Source organism: Malaya genurostris, chromosome 1, assembly GCF_030247185.1.
Source record: "Malaya genurostris strain Urasoe2022 chromosome 1, Malgen_1.1, whole genome shotgun sequence".
NCBI classification, from domain to species: Eukaryota; Metazoa; Arthropoda; class Insecta; order Diptera; family Culicidae; genus Malaya; species Malaya genurostris.
The window spans coordinates 64,435,562-64,454,216 of NC_080570.1; the positions used below are offsets into that span (position 1 = coordinate 64,435,562).

Sequence of the window (18,655 nt, forward strand, 5' to 3'; positions counted from 1 at the left end):
ATTTTGCACAGTACAACGACAAATGACCGTAGTACGGAAATCACCGTTGTATCATGATGCTCGCGTGATACCACCGTGATTTAGGGTGACAGACATGTGATTTCACGGTGTACAGTGATACCGATATCACATGTCTGTCATAAGCATTACTTGTGTTTCAAATATACAAAAAATAGAACGGCTTCGTGGACCAGTATTAAATTTGACAGAAGAACTGGTCGAATAAATAAAACTAGAACGGCTTGCTGGGGACACGTTTGTTCCAGTTTCTGTTCTATTTTAGATCTTCCATACAGAACTTTTAAGTACTGAATTTGCTCTAAGGGCATATTCAGGAGTGTTCTAGTTCTAGACACAGACTAACAGACATGACAGTATGCGTAAATTCTTATAAAAATAATTTTTCGTGATGCACTAGTTCCACCTATATTGTACTGCGCGAACTATTTACTATCGGTACACCCCTTGTGTTACGTAAAAGTTTTTTTACTAGTTGGTTTCCCCTCGTTTGTCAACACCGATCAGCTGCTTACAGGGATGCCTGATTTCATCAAAATTTTTGAAAATGAATCGTCACAATAAATTATTGGATTAGGTTGATAATATATTTAACTTTTTCGCGATGTTGGAAGGTAACCATTTATTTGACTCAACGTTGTTCATCTAGACTATTTTTTATTGTGTTGGTAGTTTTCACCCGAAATTAAGTGGCGGCAGACCAGAAGCAAGTAAATATTGTAACAAAACGGGTTCGATTTTGTATTGGGTTGGAGGATGAGAAGTAGGCATAATTCTGTATATAGTTTTGGCAATATGTATTAAATCTGTATCCTGCATGAAATTCGCATGGACGTATACAAATCAATACATTACAGGTAATTCTGCATGAATGGCAACTCTGTTGGTAAATGAAAAAAATAAACACAGTATAGATGACAGACAGGCTGTTTTTGATAGGGTAACGTGGCGCCATCATGACACATGTGAGTACTGTCCCAAATAAAGGAATATTCGAAATGACCGTTAAAATGATTGAAGAATCTAATTTGAGTGTCCTGTCTGTTAGTCTGTGTTCTAGATGCATAATTTATGTCAGTTTTAAAATTTAAATCTAGAAATTATAACAAAATAAACTGGCAGCCCCAGCAGCGTTTTATCTGTGTTTCTAAGAGCAAATTCAGCAGCTGCAAGATTCATATGGGTGGTCTATAATGTAAATGAAACTGAAACAAACGTATCCCCAGCAATCCGTTTTAGTTTTATTTATTCGACCAGTTCTACTGTCAATTTTAAAACTGGTATACACTGCCGTTCTATTTTTTCTATATTTGAAACACAGATAAAACGCTGCTGCCATTTTATTTTGTTATAATTTGTAGATTTAAATTTTAAAACTGACATAAATTATGCATCTAGAACTAGAACACTCCTGAATATGCCCTAATGTTTTGCCTTTCTTAACAGTGTTGCCAAGTTACTAAATTGTTACAGGGATAAGCTTGAAAATTGAGTGATTTTAAAATTTCATGGCTAATAAGCCATCTATCCACATTCACTTTGAAAAGAAATTCCCAAAAGTTCAGTGCTCACTTTAAGTTATACCAAATACAAATAATTTGTATTTGATTATACTTCATCTACAATTACAACCTAAGGTAAACGTTGATATGTGGCTTAGTCACTCAAGCAAAAAAATTATTGAATTTCATTATGATATCGTATTGTTTTTAGCCACTGCTCTTCGTGTTGCAAGTGCCCCTTAATAAGTGCCAACGAAATCAATTTTGTTTATATAATTATTTATCTTACAAACATGTTACATATAATTTATTTAAACTCGTTGCTTCTGGCAACTCTGGTTCTAAGACTTCACTGTGAACTGTCTCGTATAGCCGCCATCATAAAATTCACCAAGAGCATTTTCGTCTCGTTCGTTGCCGGCGTTACTGACTGTACCGGTGCTGTGCTATCAGTGTGCTTTTTTGCAATTAATAGTGCAAAAGTTATCAAAAATCAGTCTGAATTGTACTCGTTAGTGATTTTCTAACCAGAAAAGTGAATTTTCAATCTGGTAAATAAAACAATTACCTAGTATAAGGACAAATAAAGTTAGTATAAGGTTCGAAACATTGCGAGACTAGAGTTCAGTTGAAAATTCTTTGTGGGTGGTCGGGATGCTACCTGAATATTTAGAAAGAATGTCGAAATTAACGTTAAATTTGATCAAGTTTTCAGAAAACGGTTCAGTGTTAGTTTGAAAGACATTGAAATATTTTGGATTTGCTTACGCACAATATTTGCCAAGATGGCGTCTTTTTTCGCTTGTAACTTTTTTCTTCGTCAGCATCATAACTTCTAGTGAATAAGTTCAAGATGCCTCTTGTAGGCGGCGCTGCCTTGTTTTGTTTGATACGGTGATTTATGTTTACTAAACAACTGATATCCTTTGCAGACACCATGCCGTACGATAACGATAATGGAAACGATGGTGGTGCATTCCACATTCGCTTGCGTGGTCTTCCGTGGAATATCACGGAAAGTGAGATCCGGGACTTTTTAACAGGAGTTGATGTTGAGCACATTCACATAGGGATAAATTCGATGACAAAACGTCAAACTGGCGAGGCTTTTTTGCGGCTTCCCTCCCTAGACGATCAAATCAAAGCGTTGGATTTGAACAAGGCAACTATCGGTCATCGGTACATCGAGGTCTTCACCATCACAGAGGACCAGTTTGAGAACGCTATCAACGACGAAAATGATGGCGGTGACGGTGGACCAGTGCTCAAACTGCGTGGTTTGCCCTGGTCATGCACTAAGGACGACGTGAAGCGATTCTTCACCGGTAAGTGCTGGAAACCGGCGGCGGGTGCGAATGTGGCCGATTTCCTGGGAAACGCAGAACGTGCTTGCTCGTCCTAGCAGCACGGAACCGGTGGTGGGTGGCGCTGTTTTCTCCTTTCTTCGAGTACATGTACACTAATCCGTTCTGATTCTTTTCCCTTACGAACTTTAACTTTTCTTTCTGAGGCTATTTTTTTAAATGCTAGCCTCGGGGGATATATTATTCCTAGGAAATCATCATTTCGGTACCATTACGCGCACGGAAGATTAGAAGAAAGAAAGAAAAAAGTTTCGTTCTTGGCTCGGGGTGGTAATTTAGTGGTAATATTGTTTCCCTTGGATTATTTTTTTTCTCAGGGTGGCCATTCAACTGTGTGTTAGATTCAAAAGGTATCTGGATTGACATTAAAGAGTTCTTTTCATGTGTCTTGGGTAGTTTTATCTGGCTTGGAATAACCAAAAAATTTTTCACATTGCAGACTATTGGTGAAATACATAAACCGAATAATTCTTTCATAGATAAAAATTTAAAAAAATCAAGACTGTTTATGAATATTTCTACCTCCCAATGAACGTTGGTTATGAAACTCTTAATTGCGGTTTCTACTGTGTAGTGAAGTACATGCCATTTTATTTAATATTATTTATTGTTAGCATTAGCAATTGAAGGAAGAGTTAAATTAGTAAAACAGTGATAATCCATATTTAAGGACGTGTTTGTAATATGAAACCTTTCCCAATCCGGGGAAATGTTCTGCCCTTGAGCTACTCTAGATTGTAGGTGAACTATGACGAACGAAAAGATAAGTTGTTATATCCTTTTTTGAATCCACTGCTGTCTTAAGAATGAAGATATTCATGGAGGGAGTGATATAATCTGGTGTAATTCGATATTGATCAATCGAACTTTCTATAAAAAGTAATTTCAAGATGGTTTTGCGTCTAATCGAAAAAAGTAATCAACTCAGACTAGAAATCGGATTAAATACTTCAAAAAATTACATTCGAGATTATATAAACTATACAAAGATCTCCGATCTCTTCAGAGATAAACGTAGACTTCAAAAAACCTTCTTTCTCCATCCAGTCAGTTTACGTGGTATCTGAACGGCATCCATACCAGAGTAGCACAATGACAGAGCACTTCTGTGTTGATCGATCCTTTATCCTGGGATTCTCGTTGGGTTTTAATATGACTTTTAATCATGATTTAACTTCCTAACGAAAGATGAAATAATTCGATATATTAATAGTATTTAATAAGGTCAATTTTACATAGACTACAGCACAGAAATATACGTAAACTTTATTTAGTTAAACGCCTGTCGAACATTCAAATTTGATTAGAATTATAAAAAGCGATGTAAATACGAAATGACCAGAACAGAAAGATTTTGTGTACAACACCAGATTATTTTTGGACTGTTTTTCCCCCTGGGAACTGATATTTCACATCTGGATTACCACGTACATTCATAGTAGCATTAGCAGAGTTGGGTGGCCACCCTGTATCTTGGGAACAAGCAACTACAAGAACCTAGACAGTCAACCGGGTGGAGGAGGAGCACATTGCGGGATTGAGAACGAAACTTGTCTAACCCTAGTGTTTGAAAATACATAACCACGTTTCACCAATTTCATTACGCCTACGTTACGTTACAACAGGGTTCACGATAAAGAATGGCTATAATGGGATTCTTTTGCTACTGGATCAGCTGGGACGGGCATCTGGGGAGGCGATTGTTGAATTTGCAACTGACGATGATGCCGAAAAGGCGATGATGAATAAACAGAAAGAGAAGATTGGGAACAGGTGGGTGGTTTGAAAGCTATAACTTTTTTTTATTGACAACTGATTAAGATTCTAAGCAAAGTAAAGTAAATAGAGAATAACGGAAATACCGCACCAACGCGAAACAAACGGAACGGATAGTCTGTGCTAAGTGGAATAATTAGTGTTTGAAAACTCTTGTTTTTTTTTGGACTTTAGTTATTTTGTCGTCTTACAGCAAACATGAAATACTATGTTTACGAGTTTGGGGTTCTATTGACTGTAGTTTGCGTTTGTTTTGATTGTTAGTTTTTTTTTTAAATTTCAGTTTGAAGAGTCAATTCATGTTACTTGTAGCCCCGGCATAACTCGAGGCAGAAGAAGCTGCTAACAAAAATGCTTACCACTGTAAAATGGTTGATTGGGTTGTTGCAAAAGGGGATTGAATAAAATTTATCTTGCTTTAAGTTCTTACAACTTCTACAGTTTGTTTTCGTGATAGTTGTTCCGGGCTTTCTGTGTCGGTTAACGGAGCAAACCGACCAAACTTCAGCAGAGTGAGGTTTTGGAATTCTTCTGTTCACAACTGTTTTGATTGTTAAATTCAATGCTGCTATACTTGTGTCAGGTGCTTCAATTTCCAAATGATGGATTCAATTAACTGCGATCGCAAAGAGGTACATGTTTTCGGCTATTATATTGCTACTTAAATTTCGTATACAGTACAATAGACGTTACTTTCAACGACAATCGATGCAAGCTTTACTGTGTCGCAAAAGTAATTGACATTTTTTATTGTTAATAAATTCGTTTATTAAGGCAGTGTACATATGTTTTTCTTCGCCGTAGTATCATTTTTGCATAGAGCTCTTAACCTAATATAAATCAATACAGGCACAAAGATTTGTGTTTAATACAATATATTCCCACTATTTTTCAAATGTATTAGGTATTTTTCTTTACTAAATCTCCTCAAGTATACTATTTTATCCGATGATTAAATAAAAAAAAATCTTTTAATTTCAATCAATTGAAATCGACTTTACACAGCCGATCAGTTGACTGTACTATACTTCATACTCAATACATACACCGCTCACTGACATACTGAATGGACAACGTTCAGTTCTTCATCCGTTGCTCCGGCAATTGAAACTCAGTAAATCAGAAGTCAGTTTCTCCCTTGAACTAACAAACATCTTTTTCAATTGACTGAGAGAGCGCCTATCAAATGAGCTCCTGGTGAATATTTAGTTGGTTCAAGATAATAAATGAACGCTCAATTACAGAAAGTACTTAAATTTAATGCTTTCTCTTCCAATCTTTATTTCTAATACTTTGGAATATGTCTTACTGCATACCAAAAATTCGAAAATTATTGTTCCACACGATCACTCAAATGGAAACCGTCACCTTTTGTTTATTGTACCGGTCGGAATGATTTTCTGTCATCGAGCTGATGTTCATGCTTATTCATTCGAACTTGCTCACAGTCGGCGGCTGAGACTGAAAAACAGGTGGGTTCACAGGTTCTTGAAACGAAGCAAGCGAAACTTCAAATGACTAGGTATGATTATTCAAATGACAATGAATCCAGTGGATCTCATTTGATTATGATTACAAAAGCCAATTGAATGATTTAGAATACATTGACAGCCGAAATATTATCATTGAACATACCAGTCCCAGTAGCATCTTCAATTCGTGACCAGTCCGCGAAAAACGTTTTTTCGGAGTGAATATGTCTGAACTTGAAATATTTTTGGGATTTTCTATCGATCGTAGATTATCCGGGATTCCACGTACTTCGAACTGCATGGAAAGTTAAAGTTGAATCAGGGATGTTTAGGATGCTGTCATGGAAAGGAATATATCTTTAACGATTGATTACCTGGAATATACAGTTAAGATATACTGTCATGAATCTTGTTTGAGATTGAAGCTCGACTAGCCTTTCCAAGTTATAAATAATTAGAGGATTCAGTACCTCACACCTTTTTAGCAGGCGTGATAAAAGCTCCCAAAAGTGATCTTTCAATGGAAGAACTCGTGCTAGAACTGGGTCGAATGCATACAGAATAAGGCAATTCGCAAACAACGATATTGAATTAGCTCTCATTTAATAATACCTTATGATCAAAAAAGAACCGGAACTTTCATTTTAAAATTTCCGCGCTTGTCCAATCTAAACTTTTATTCTCTCAACGTTGGCAACACTTTTATACACATTATCCATTGAAAATTGGGGACATTGTTCAACGCTAGAGTAAAAAAACTGTTTTAAAACCGTAAAAATTTGAACCCAAATCACGCAACAACCCGTTGGAATCATTGGAGCACCTGACAACTGTGTAGCAACACAACATTAAAAACATCAGATAGAATTGTTTCATGAAGCTGTGAATATTTGCAACTGTTATTTCCGGTACATATTGTTGTACACTGTTCCATGACACAGTTCAGTCCTTGTAATTCTACTCTTCGGTCGAACCTTCTCTTCAACTGTACTAATGATTGTTTTGTGTGTTATTTTCTCTCATGCTCACTTCCAACAACATTCGCGCAGATATATCGAACTGTTCAAGAGCAGCGTACGTGAGATGAAGTGGGCCGAAAAGCGAATGCGTCGCTTGAATTCTTTCGGTCGTGGAAACGATAACGACAACAGTAACGGCGGCGGTGGTGGTGGCGGCGGTGGAATGGGCAACAACAACCGCCAACGGTTCCCACCTGGCCAGGGTTATGGACGAGGATCCAGCGGAGGAGGTAAGACCCAGTAGCGTTCTGGTTGTTCCGTAAATATTACATTGTCTTTTGTTCTCCTAGTTTTCTCGTCGGACGACTTCTCCAGTGGTCCTTCCGGGGGCGGAAATAGCTGGAGCAGCGGAAACGGTTTCGGTAGCGGCGGCGGAGGTGGTGGTGGTGGTGGTAACAACTTTGGATCGAACAACGGCAAGATGGGCGGCGGTCTCGGCGGTAGTGGAGGAGGCAGCGGAAACATGTACTCCGGTGGGTTGGCCAACAATACGGGCAACATTGACATCTTGAGATTGTTGCAGGATCAGTTGAGTAAGTGGCTGAGTGTTCTAAGTAACTCGCGGGAGTCGCGGTTGAGGGACGGAAACTTTCACGCGAAAGTTTTTGATGGGTTTGAAAGTCTATGGCAAGAATGTCACTTTCTATATTGAACTGTTGTTAGCAATTCTTGCTCTTTGTATATGGATGTGGACCCTTGTGAATGTTTGAAACCCCAATCCGAATGATCCGATTTTACTTGTGATCTGTGTGGTTGTTATAAGCGTGTAAGAATCTATCTTTTCGGAAGCAGAATTTTTTACAGATGCTCAAATACGTCTTAAAAATTGAGTTACGCTCACAACTTTCGTGAGATTTTCAAAATAATCTTTAATTTGAAACATGTTTTTTGTGCTAATGAAATAATGAATGTGATGATTAGTTGTGCTTATTGTGATTAACGTTAGTTTGGGATGCGTTTTAAATTTATCCGTAGTAAAAAGCTAATGTATTTTCACCGAATTAGTGTTTTTGTGGCTATACTACATAAAAACTAGAAATTCAAATTTCTAAAATTTAAATCGGTGTTGAAGTCAAACCAAAGCGTGGTTATTAGGTTGTTTGGGGTGATTACATTTGGGTAATTTTTGGCTAAAAACAAGCTTTTAGGACATCGATTTTATTTATCAATGTACTTGAAGAACAATACAATTGTTCCAACGTTTTCACGCAACTCCTATAGCCAGATTTCTCCTTAGTCTAAAACAAACGTTTCAGTCTCAGCTATGACCTCATTATTTAATGCAAATCTCTTTCCTGAACAGAAAAGAGTCGGAGGGGGGGCAAAATCTAGCGAATATGATGGATGCGGTAGCAAACCTAATTCCAATCCATGGGATTTTGTCATCGTGCAGATAACACGGATAGGAAAGTCCCTTTTTCTTACTCATTCTGGGTCGTTTTATCTCAATTTCGACTTTCAGACGATGTAATAATACTGTGTAGTATTTACTATTGATACCTTTTTCAAGGTAATTCAAGGCATTCAAAAATACAGAGGCCATAAACTTGCCTGTCGATGTGTTTGGACGCTTAGGTCGGCTTTTAATTAACTGATGTCCCTTCGGCTGACTGTCGATTTGACTCAGGCGTGTAGTGATGAGTCCATGTTTCATCCATTGTAAAGTATCGAGGCAAAATGAAATAAACATGCCGTCGAAGTTGCTTTGCCCATGTGGAACTCTACAACGGAAGAGTTTTGTTAACTTGAAATAATCTTGAAAATAACCGATGCCTGCTCTTAACAATAATTTACTGTGAATAAATTATGGAGGAATTTGTATTTAGTTTTGTGTAAAGTACAAATTGTTGACCAGCGAAGCTATTTTGGACCAAAGCAACATTTATCGGAGGCTCAAAATATTGTCAGAGGACCGAGAGCACGTCAACATATGAAAACATAACCAGAGAACTTACTGAGAACCTAAATGTATCGGTTGACTCGAAAGGTCGAATCACAAAGGGCGGAAATCGTTCAGACTTACGCAAAAGATCGAAATCTCATAAGGCCGAATACTAAAGAAAGGTCGAGAACACGTGGATAAGCTTAGCCAAGCCGCTAAGGTAACGCAGTTCGAGTCGCCCAATCACTAATCGGAAACGATGGCCTTTTGAGGTACTCCCGTTTGGGCACGAGACGGGTTGCCGCGACATTCGTAACGAAATTGCTCAATTTCGACAGCATCGCATTAACATTGCTCAACAGCTGTTGGATTCTGTTCGTGACGACCCAAAATTTTAGATTTGGACAAAATTTAATAATATAACTAGAAGGGACAGTCTTAGGGGCTTGTTTGAACTGTTGACGTATGTAAATGTTAATAGTAGTGATCGATGAAAGCCGTATTTTTACTCAAAGACGAATTTCACGCCAACTCCAACAAATGTTGGCAGCACCCCCAGAGATTTGATTTTTTTTCCTAGAAATGTAGACTTTGTCTCGAAAAACCACTTTGTTTTTCCAAAATTGATCTAAGGGTGTCTTTTGAAAACATTCTTCACCAATTTTTTTTAGAGTTAATGTCGAAAAATGATATCCTACAAAGAAGTGTTGTTCTAGTATTTTTTGCAAAATCAGCTAATCGAGTCCTACACTGAAAAGAATTGATTTGAAAAATTTAAAATTTATTTGCTCTTCCAAAAAAGATGGTTATGTGCCTTACCAAGATGGGCACTTTACAGAAAAAATGTTTACAGGGTTGTGTACGAGACACGTTCGAACACGATTACATTAGAAATGCAAAGGCTCTCTACGACATTATCGAACCACACAAAGTGCAAGTCGGTTCTATACTGATACTTATTCTGTGGGAGCGATTTTCCTCTACGCGAACACATAAAATCGTTGCCGCTCGTGCGAGGCGAAAGGTACATAAAATAAACCCGTAGAAGTTCTACTTGCTGATGCGTACATGAAACCTTCTCTACGGCATTATCGAATCGCATCGAGTGCAAGTCAGTTCAATACTGATGATGACAGCCAATATTTCACCCATGCACTCTGTATGAAGGCAGGCGTAGACTGAGCAAAACAACGCAAAGTATATATTCATAGATTCTCTTTTATGCGAAAGTTTATACTGTGCAGAACTACTGAATGAAATGCGTGGTGAGAAGCAACGATCAAAACTGTTGGCCATGTTAGAGGAATCAATAGGATGGTATCATTATGACAAGCTGTGGTTGGCTCGTGAAAACGTAGGTCAATTCAAACCGATTTTTCAATAGTATATTATTGAAATACCAAAACGACGTGGCAAAACATGTTTAAGTTAAATGTTCCCGATACAACTCAAAGTTAAATTATTTAAATGTATCTAAAAATGTCAGATTTATAAGCGTACAAAATTATGACAAAGAAGGTTACGCGGCAATTTTTGTATTTTTTTAATTGACGCATGATCCCGTGTAGTGAAGATTAAGGTATGAAATTTCCGAAATCGAGATCGATCGATCAGTAATGTCAGAAACTTAACTGGATTACGTGAATACGAATAAACATGTTTTGTCACACTTTTGAATATCTAAAATCGTTCTCATAAGTTGATATATTGTGTGAATTGTGCATGGTTTCTTTTCTTCCAGAATTGTAACTGTGTACTAAAGCACGACGAATTCACGACACCTATTTTAACACACAAATTAATGAGACGAGACCAAAGAGAGTAACAAGTTGTTCTTTTGGAGAAGTACACTCGGTACGAATTACAATAATTTCAATGGAATTGATATTTTCAAAAAATTCTGAAACAATTTATTTACCGATATTCAAAAGTCAACTGCGCAGGCTAGAAGGAATAAAACGTGTTTTATACCTACTCAGTTGGTAACGCGAGAATGCAATGCCGCTCTCTATATCAAAACCGTCGTCCGAGAAAGACAAACAAGCGTCATGAGTTTTTATATTTTAATAAAATGTATGTTGTTGGGTTAAGGATCAAGAGTAAACAAAGTTAACTTGAGTTGGTAATTTGTGTATTACGTACATTTTATTTGGTACGTATGCCATAGATCTATGTGTTCATATATGCAGTGCACCGAGTTTATCAAAGTGGATTTCACGATTGAGTTTCAAACAATCTTTTTTCATAATAATTTATTCTCAAATGAATGTTAGGCCTGACATCTTGGATGAAATATCAGTTTTGATCAATTTTACACCAACGTTTGATGGAAAATTGCTAACATTTTATGAATGTGGATTTTAATTCCCTAATAAAAAAGTTAGCAACACTGCTTCAATGCATTGGTATTAGATTGCGCTACACAAAATAAACAAAACTAAATATTTTCTGTTACGAATGCAGTTTTCCGGAAAAATAAATAGTTTTTCGACCACATTCCATATCCATTGCCTTTCGCGTGTTAAATTAATGGTTTCTTTTTTGCGGGTTCACTTATAGACGGTACGTAAATCTTTATATTGCAATTATTTCTGCAAGCGGAAATCCATATAGGAATGTGTTTGTTGCTAATCAAATGTGTCAGTGGAAGTAAGATGAAACTGGAATAATTTTTCTCGAGCAGTTTTAAGGAAAACGGAAGAGTTTTAGACTTTTCGCTTTTCCTGAATTGCAATTTTATGTAGTATGAACCGATTGGTTTATTTTTCAACCATATGGAAGATTTATTGAGTAATATCAGAAGAAGAAGCGCCGGAATTTGTTTTTAAGCACACATTGTTGGCATTACTCATACGCTGGCAAAGAGTCTTGTTCCTTAAGTACAATTAGAGGTGTTCACGCTGATTGATAGCTAGCAGTGTCCTACTTCGTCTGCTAAAAATCTCCGGCACACCGGATTTCCCTGCCATAGACGACGCTTTTGAAGGAGTAAGCGATATATCAATGGGAAAGCATCGCTCTGATTGGTCAATCAATGCAAAAGCGAAGCTGTTGGAAGCACGCGAATCTATAAATAGAGGTAAAATTATAGCTGTTTCAGTTCTACGTGTAGCATGCCAGACGTAGGTTGTTGCTAGACAGAAAGACAAAAAGTGCCATAACACGATTTGAAGCTTTAATTGGTATGCTCTGATCTTGTGTCATGCGAGTTCGGATGAAATTCCATGTTATGTCGTTTTGCAACAACTGAGAAATTTGCAACTACCCCAGGGTAAGGTTTGATTGCTTAAGATTAATTCCTAATTTATATAAGATGATCTCGATTAATAATGAGAAAAAGTTTATCGCTTCAACCGAAATGGCAGAATGGTAGTAATGGTAGAGAAACTTTAACGCTATGAAAATAATTGCTTGCATACAAAACTTGAATGTAATCTCGTCGGCTACAAACCAAATCCAAATCAAGACAAATAGAGTCTATATTTTGGGTTCGCGTGTTTGGTGTTGGTTCCTAATAAAGATCAATCTAAGCCGACTCTCGTGCAGTTGCGGATTCAAAAGTCTGACGGTGGATTGAACTGTTTGATTGAAAACGTCGATCATTAGAAATTTTGATTGCCTTTGTTCCACATCAATGGCTCGAACAACCCCATTGGGCTGATCCTTATAGTTTTTTTCAAAAGTCGTCTCTAGGACTAGAAAAATTTTTAAAATTGCGACAGACAATTTTTTTTTATGTAAAATGTTCAAATGTCTTATAATTCCATGAAACGTCGAGATCAAGTGTTATCTCGAAAAAAAATCGTTTTTTTATTGACATTAGATCTCAACGTATCATGCAATTCTAAGATTTTCGATTTCGGAAATTTTATGGCTTCTGTATTGGATTCTTTCATTAAAAATATATTACAATTCTCGGGTCTGATCTAAAGCATTCCTGCTTTCTATCATCTAATAACTACCAATTTTTGTTACTAATTTTTTAGTAGTCAAATTTTATCTATTCATTGAATCAATTGCACGCAATAAAACTAATTTCCTTGGCTAATTAAACGGCTTTATTAAAACGAACGAATGTAGTCATTTTAAAAACCTACAAAGTATGTTGATTGATGATGGTCCCACCTCATACCCCTACAAAGGTGTGAGCAGAACGAGTTATCTAAATGATAATTAATATTTTGCACATATCTTAACCAGTAAACAAAAGAAAACGATCTGATTAATCTAGCAGGTATAGATTCTTCTTCAAAAGAACGACTGACCACAAAATAACATTCCAATATTTCGGATTTACTATCCAATGTTAATCAAAAAAATTTCCAACCCGGGAAGATCCTTGATCAAATCAGGAATCGAACCCGATATTTTTACCAGTATCAGACAGTAATTCACCTGGCCTTTCCCGCCGGACCAGTTCATCGCTACACACATCAGCTACGATGGAGTGACGAGACTGCGCATGAGCAGAGCCAAGCCCATTTCCATCAACAGCTGTCGATCCCAATTAGTTTATCAATTCCTTAAATTATTAATCAAACCTTGCGATCAAGGTCAAGAGCACACTTAACACACTGAATGCTAAGGCTCTTCGGCCAGTCCTGTTCGCTTTCCAAATAGTCACTACCTGCTTCGCGCACGAGGCTCAAACGTTCTGCTCTACTAATGTTCAAATTAACATTCTGGAACTGCTCTACTAATGCTCAAATTAACTGTTAACGATTTGTTCTAGTTTTGTAAGTTTTGTAGACGTAGACCCCCTTGGAGCTAGTTTTAAATTTAATCAATATCTGTTGCCTCGTATGATTGAATGTTTGTTTTCCCACGAAATTAACAAGTAGAAAAATAATAAATATCATTTCGAGACAGAACTCCAACCTTCTCTGTTATGTGGAACTGCTGTACTAATGAGTTGTCCTAGAGATGCGACAAATCATATCAATGAAGCACCGTTCATGTTCACTGTGTATTCTGTTGAGCTTCAGCTTTAATTCTATCTTTTGCTTTGCCTGATTGCTAGATGTGGTGGCTATGAATAACTTGTAAATGTTCTATTCCTTTGGAACTTAATTATTGGTCTCTCAATTATGTTTTAAGGAAAGTGGATTGAAATTTCAACTTGTGAATCACATTGGAAGCTTTCAATTCCATGGCTGGGAATATATTTCAATTTCTTCGTGTCGCATTTTTTAAACTATAGGGGATGATCTGATGTTGGTAAAATGGATCATTCAATTTGGGATGGTGATAGACACTCAAGAAGGCGGGTGTGTAGCGGGGAAAAAATCATCGGAACAAATAATACCTGTCTCCCGGGGCGAACTTTGGTTCGAACGCAATGCATACTCATTGCCAATCAAAACAATAACGAAATAGCCAGCATTACAACTCAGATGGTCCTCACAGCCCTCAACACAATGAATGATTCGCGAAACCCGACAAACCATCCTCATTTTTTCTACTTTCAGAGCGCGGAGGTGGCACCAACTACGGTTCAGGGCGTAACAATAACTCCGGCGGTAATTACAGCAGCGGAGGTTTTGGCGGCGGCAACAGCGGCGGTGGTTTCGGAGGTGGTAACAGCGGCGGTGGCAGTGGCGGCGGTAGTGGATTCGGAAATAGTTTTGGCGGAAACAGCGGTGGAGGCGGCGGCGGCGGCGGCGGTAACAGTTTCGGTGGCGGATTCGATTCAGACCGTGGCTTCCGCTCTGGCGGCGGAAATAACTTCAACAGCTTTGGAGGTGGAAACAATTTCGGCAACGGCGGCGGAAGTGGAAACTTCAATAGTAATGACTTCATTAAAGGTAGCGATAATCAGTTCTGTGTGCACCTGCGTGGGATGCCGTTTAGCTGTGACGAGCAGGACATTCACGACTTCTTCATGCCGCTGAGACCGACTAAGTGCGAAGTGCAATTCGATTCTAGAGGTCGCCCATCTGGCGAAGGTGATGCTTACTTCGAAACAATGGAGGAAGCAATGAAGGCGATGAAAAAGCACAAGGAAAAAATGGGCACCCGTTACATTGAGTTGTTTGCCGGAGCACGAAAAAATCAGAACAAATTCATGGATTGAATAACTCAGTAACTCAACTTATAACCGTAATGACAAGTAGTAAGTTACAGGAAATTCATTGCTTAGTGTAAATGAAAAAAACTCAACTTCCAGTTGTAATGTGGAACTACACACTGTATTTGTTTGGTCAAGTTCAATATTTACTACTGACAGATATATTCTAGTTGGTAAGCATTGCAGAAGATTCACTCTATCATTAACTACAAACACCTTCCCGTAGTTCATATGTCTATACAACATGCACTTAATTACCCAGAAGGAAAATAACTCTCCTTTGATTTTAGCTCATAAGTTATGTAATACGTTTTATTTGCTGCAAGACGTAAGTGGCACGATTTCTAGAAAAAAAGGAATACTAAAACAACTAAATAATCCGCAAAACTCATTTTACTCCAAACAATTGTAAATGAAAGACAAAATTGATAAATCAGTCTACTTTTGAATCTATTTGTCTGTCTTTACTAAATGTTAGATCATAGGTTAGATAGATTAGCTACAAGCAAAGATGACATCCCTTTAGAGTCATAAAAAGTTATCGTTTGAAAGGCTTCTTCGGGGGTTCGTCTTGAATCATCTTTTGCAAACCCGTGGTTCATGTAGATGAAAAAACCTGTTTTAATCCACCTAGTGGAGTAAGGATGCCTTTCTCATATCAATCATACTATCATATATAATACTGTGGCATTCTTCCAAATAGTTTTCTTCTTTCCTAAAAAAATAACATAAATCGATTTGTTTGACCGTCTACTGATAAAAACTATCAATTGGAGAAGATTTGAGATCGACTTTTTTCAGTGATGGTATAAAATTTTTAACACTCTACCCTATATTTCCGGATCCGGATGAAATTCAGGAATTACGTATGGCACCACAGGATTGTGAAAATCGGTCACACCATCTATGAGAAAAGTTAGAACACATATTTACTCTTACTCTTTCAGTCGTAGACCACATGGATCTCTGCTGTATACAGGAGGCGTCTTTATTCAACTCGAATCATGGCTGTTCGCCGCCAGCCTCGTAGCTGCGAAGGGTCCGCAGGTCGTCCTCAATTTGATCGAATCATTATTGAGGATCATTTTAACCGGGTTGTTCTCCGACATTCTAACATGCCCGTCCCACCGTAACCACCCGACCTTGGCCGTTTGGACAGGGTTGGTCCACCCAGCAACTGGTGCAGTTCATGGTTCATTCGCCCTGTCCACGTGCCGTCTTCTATCCGCACTCCGCCAAAGATGGTTCGCAACACCTTCCGTTCAAAAACACCCAGTGCACGTTGATCCTCCACGAGAATTGTCCAGTATTCGTGCCCGTAGAGGATAACCGGTCTAATCAGCGTTTTGTAGATAGTTAACTTCGTACGACGGCGAATTTTGCTCGACCGAAGCGTCTTGCGCAGTTCAAAGTAAGCACAATTTCCTGACAATATGTGTCTCTGAATTTCTCTGCTGGTGTCATTATCATCAGTCACCAGTGAGCCCAAGTACACGAACTCGTCGACCATTTCGATTTCATCACCGCCAAATAGAACTCGTAATGGGTGGCTGACATTAACTTCTCTCGAGCCCCACCGTCGAAAGTTTTGAGCGCATGCATTCAGCAACCAGCAACCGAATCTATATTCGCACTGCGGTATGTGAGAACATTGTTGATATCCGAGAAAAAATTTCCGTCGATCAAAACGTGGATTTGGTTTTCGGTCTGTTGGTCAGGTGACTTCCAGGTAGCTTTGTGGATATCCTTGCGGGAAAATGAGGTGCTTCTGTCTACCATTCCTCGGGAGGCCGCAAAGTTGACACATCGTTGGCCGTTATTATTCGATGCGGCATTTTTTTGCACATTTTACTCCATAATTCCGGAACCGGAAGTCGGATCCAAATAATGTTCAGGAATTGTGTTTGAGACCACAAGACCTTTCATTTGAATCTAAGTTTGTGAAAATCGGTTCAGCCCTCTCCGAGAACAGTTACTGCAAAAAAACGATACATAGACACATACGCACACAGGATTTCTTATGCATGGGACAATTATGCTTGGAATGGCAGTATAGAAAGGGTGTAGAATTGCCGTTATCGTTTTATCGGAATCTCGGAGATGGCTAACTCGATTTCAACAAGCTTAGCCTCGTATGGAAGCTACTATAATGGTAGACATTCGTTTACCCGACTTCACATTTTTCACTCTATTTTCCAAATAAAACAGAACCTAGTTATTTCTTCCGGTTTCGTGGAAAAGATGATTTTTATTTTCCAAAAGTAATCATAGATTTCACATTAGTTCACATTCGGAGATAAAATTTGAAAAAAAAAATGGCAAGACATTCGTTTAACCGAACAATCAATTTGTGATCTATTTTAAAACCGAGTTTGAAAAAAAAGGATGACCATCGTCGTTTTGGATTACTTCAAAAATTCGATTTGTCATCGAATCGGACAATTTTTGCAGAGTTGACATATCAATTTTTGACCAAGACTCAAATTGCTGTTTTGAGATTGAATTTGGAATGAAACAAATTTTCTGTTAGTTCAATCCAAGATGCATTTTCTATTCTACGCCAATTTATCGATACATGGACACAAATTGTGCTAAAACATTGAAAAAGCTTGGGTAAGACAGCACTGGACATGAATATAATTAAAACATATTTCCAACCAAAGATTAGTTGATTGATTGGGCAAGATTATGGTTCTTGGGAACTACTTATTAATTTTAAACATACAAATTTTCAATTCAATAATAGGAAATATTAGTAATATTTGAGGTTACCATCTCTCTGGGTTTCGCACAGAGTCGCAGGCATTTTGGTTACATTCCAATCGAAAACCTTTATTGAAAAGAGCCAAATAGCATGAAAAATACACATGGAAAAAAGTATAATTTCAAATATAAAAAATAATTATCCTTTGATTGTTTTGTTGAAAATGGTGAAGTGTTTTATATTCATTTCTTAATTGTTTTAAAGTAGTTACTCAATTTGACTATTTCAGATTTAGAAATAGAATGGCAAACTATTATTATTCGCATTATTAATTCATAGGAAGGGAAAAAAGATCAAAAAAATTAAATAGAGAAATCTACGTGATATTTGAAGAGGTCATTCAAATTTTATAAAAATAAACCGTTTAAATCTTTTCAAAAAATTTGTGTTTCCGGAAAAGATTATAAGTTTATAATTACAGCTTTATTTTTATGATTTCATGAGCACAAAAGATAATCAAAGGGAGTAAAATAAAATTTTCAGTTTCAAAGTTATGAATATTTCGCTTCGCACCATAATTCAGCCCCCTCTACACGGGAAAAAATCTCCTTGCGAGGACTGAGGATGATGTGGCAATAATAGTAATAATTCTTTACGATATTAATGGTAGCTATAGAAAAAACTTATGTTGAAGGATGAAAAGAATTCGATTTTCGATTAATACCTCTTGCTTTTGACGTGTATGTCCAAACTTGTTTCTGACGAACGCATGACGAGCAAAACTGAACACAGAAATAATTATTCTTCTTCTTCACTTCTGGGTGGTGTCACCTCGCTTGAGATGACACCGA

The 18,655-nt window shown here is 37.5% G+C and overlaps 1 protein-coding gene across 2 annotated transcripts; it reads left to right on the plus strand.

Moving 5' to 3' along the window:
* Positions 1-1,891: 1,891 nt before the first annotated feature.
* Positions 1,892-15,553, plus strand: LOC131440294 (heterogeneous nuclear ribonucleoprotein H-like). 2 transcript variants are annotated; one of them, XM_058611431.1, is made up of 6 exons: positions 1,892-2,071; positions 2,453-2,845; positions 4,510-4,657; positions 7,182-7,381; positions 7,442-7,684; positions 14,502-15,553. In XM_058611431.1, exons 2-6 carry the CDS (start codon positions 2,458-2,460, stop codon positions 15,104-15,106), a joined length of 1,584 nt encoding a protein of 527 aa, XP_058467414.1. In that variant the 5' UTR covers positions 1,892-2,071; positions 2,453-2,457; the 3' UTR covers positions 15,107-15,553. The 2 variants fall into 2 exon arrangements, with proteins under 2 accessions (XP_058467414.1, XP_058467415.1); XM_058611432.1 differs by having other exon boundaries at positions 1,894-2,071; positions 7,442-7,624.
* Positions 15,554-18,655: the final 3,102 nt, after the last annotated feature.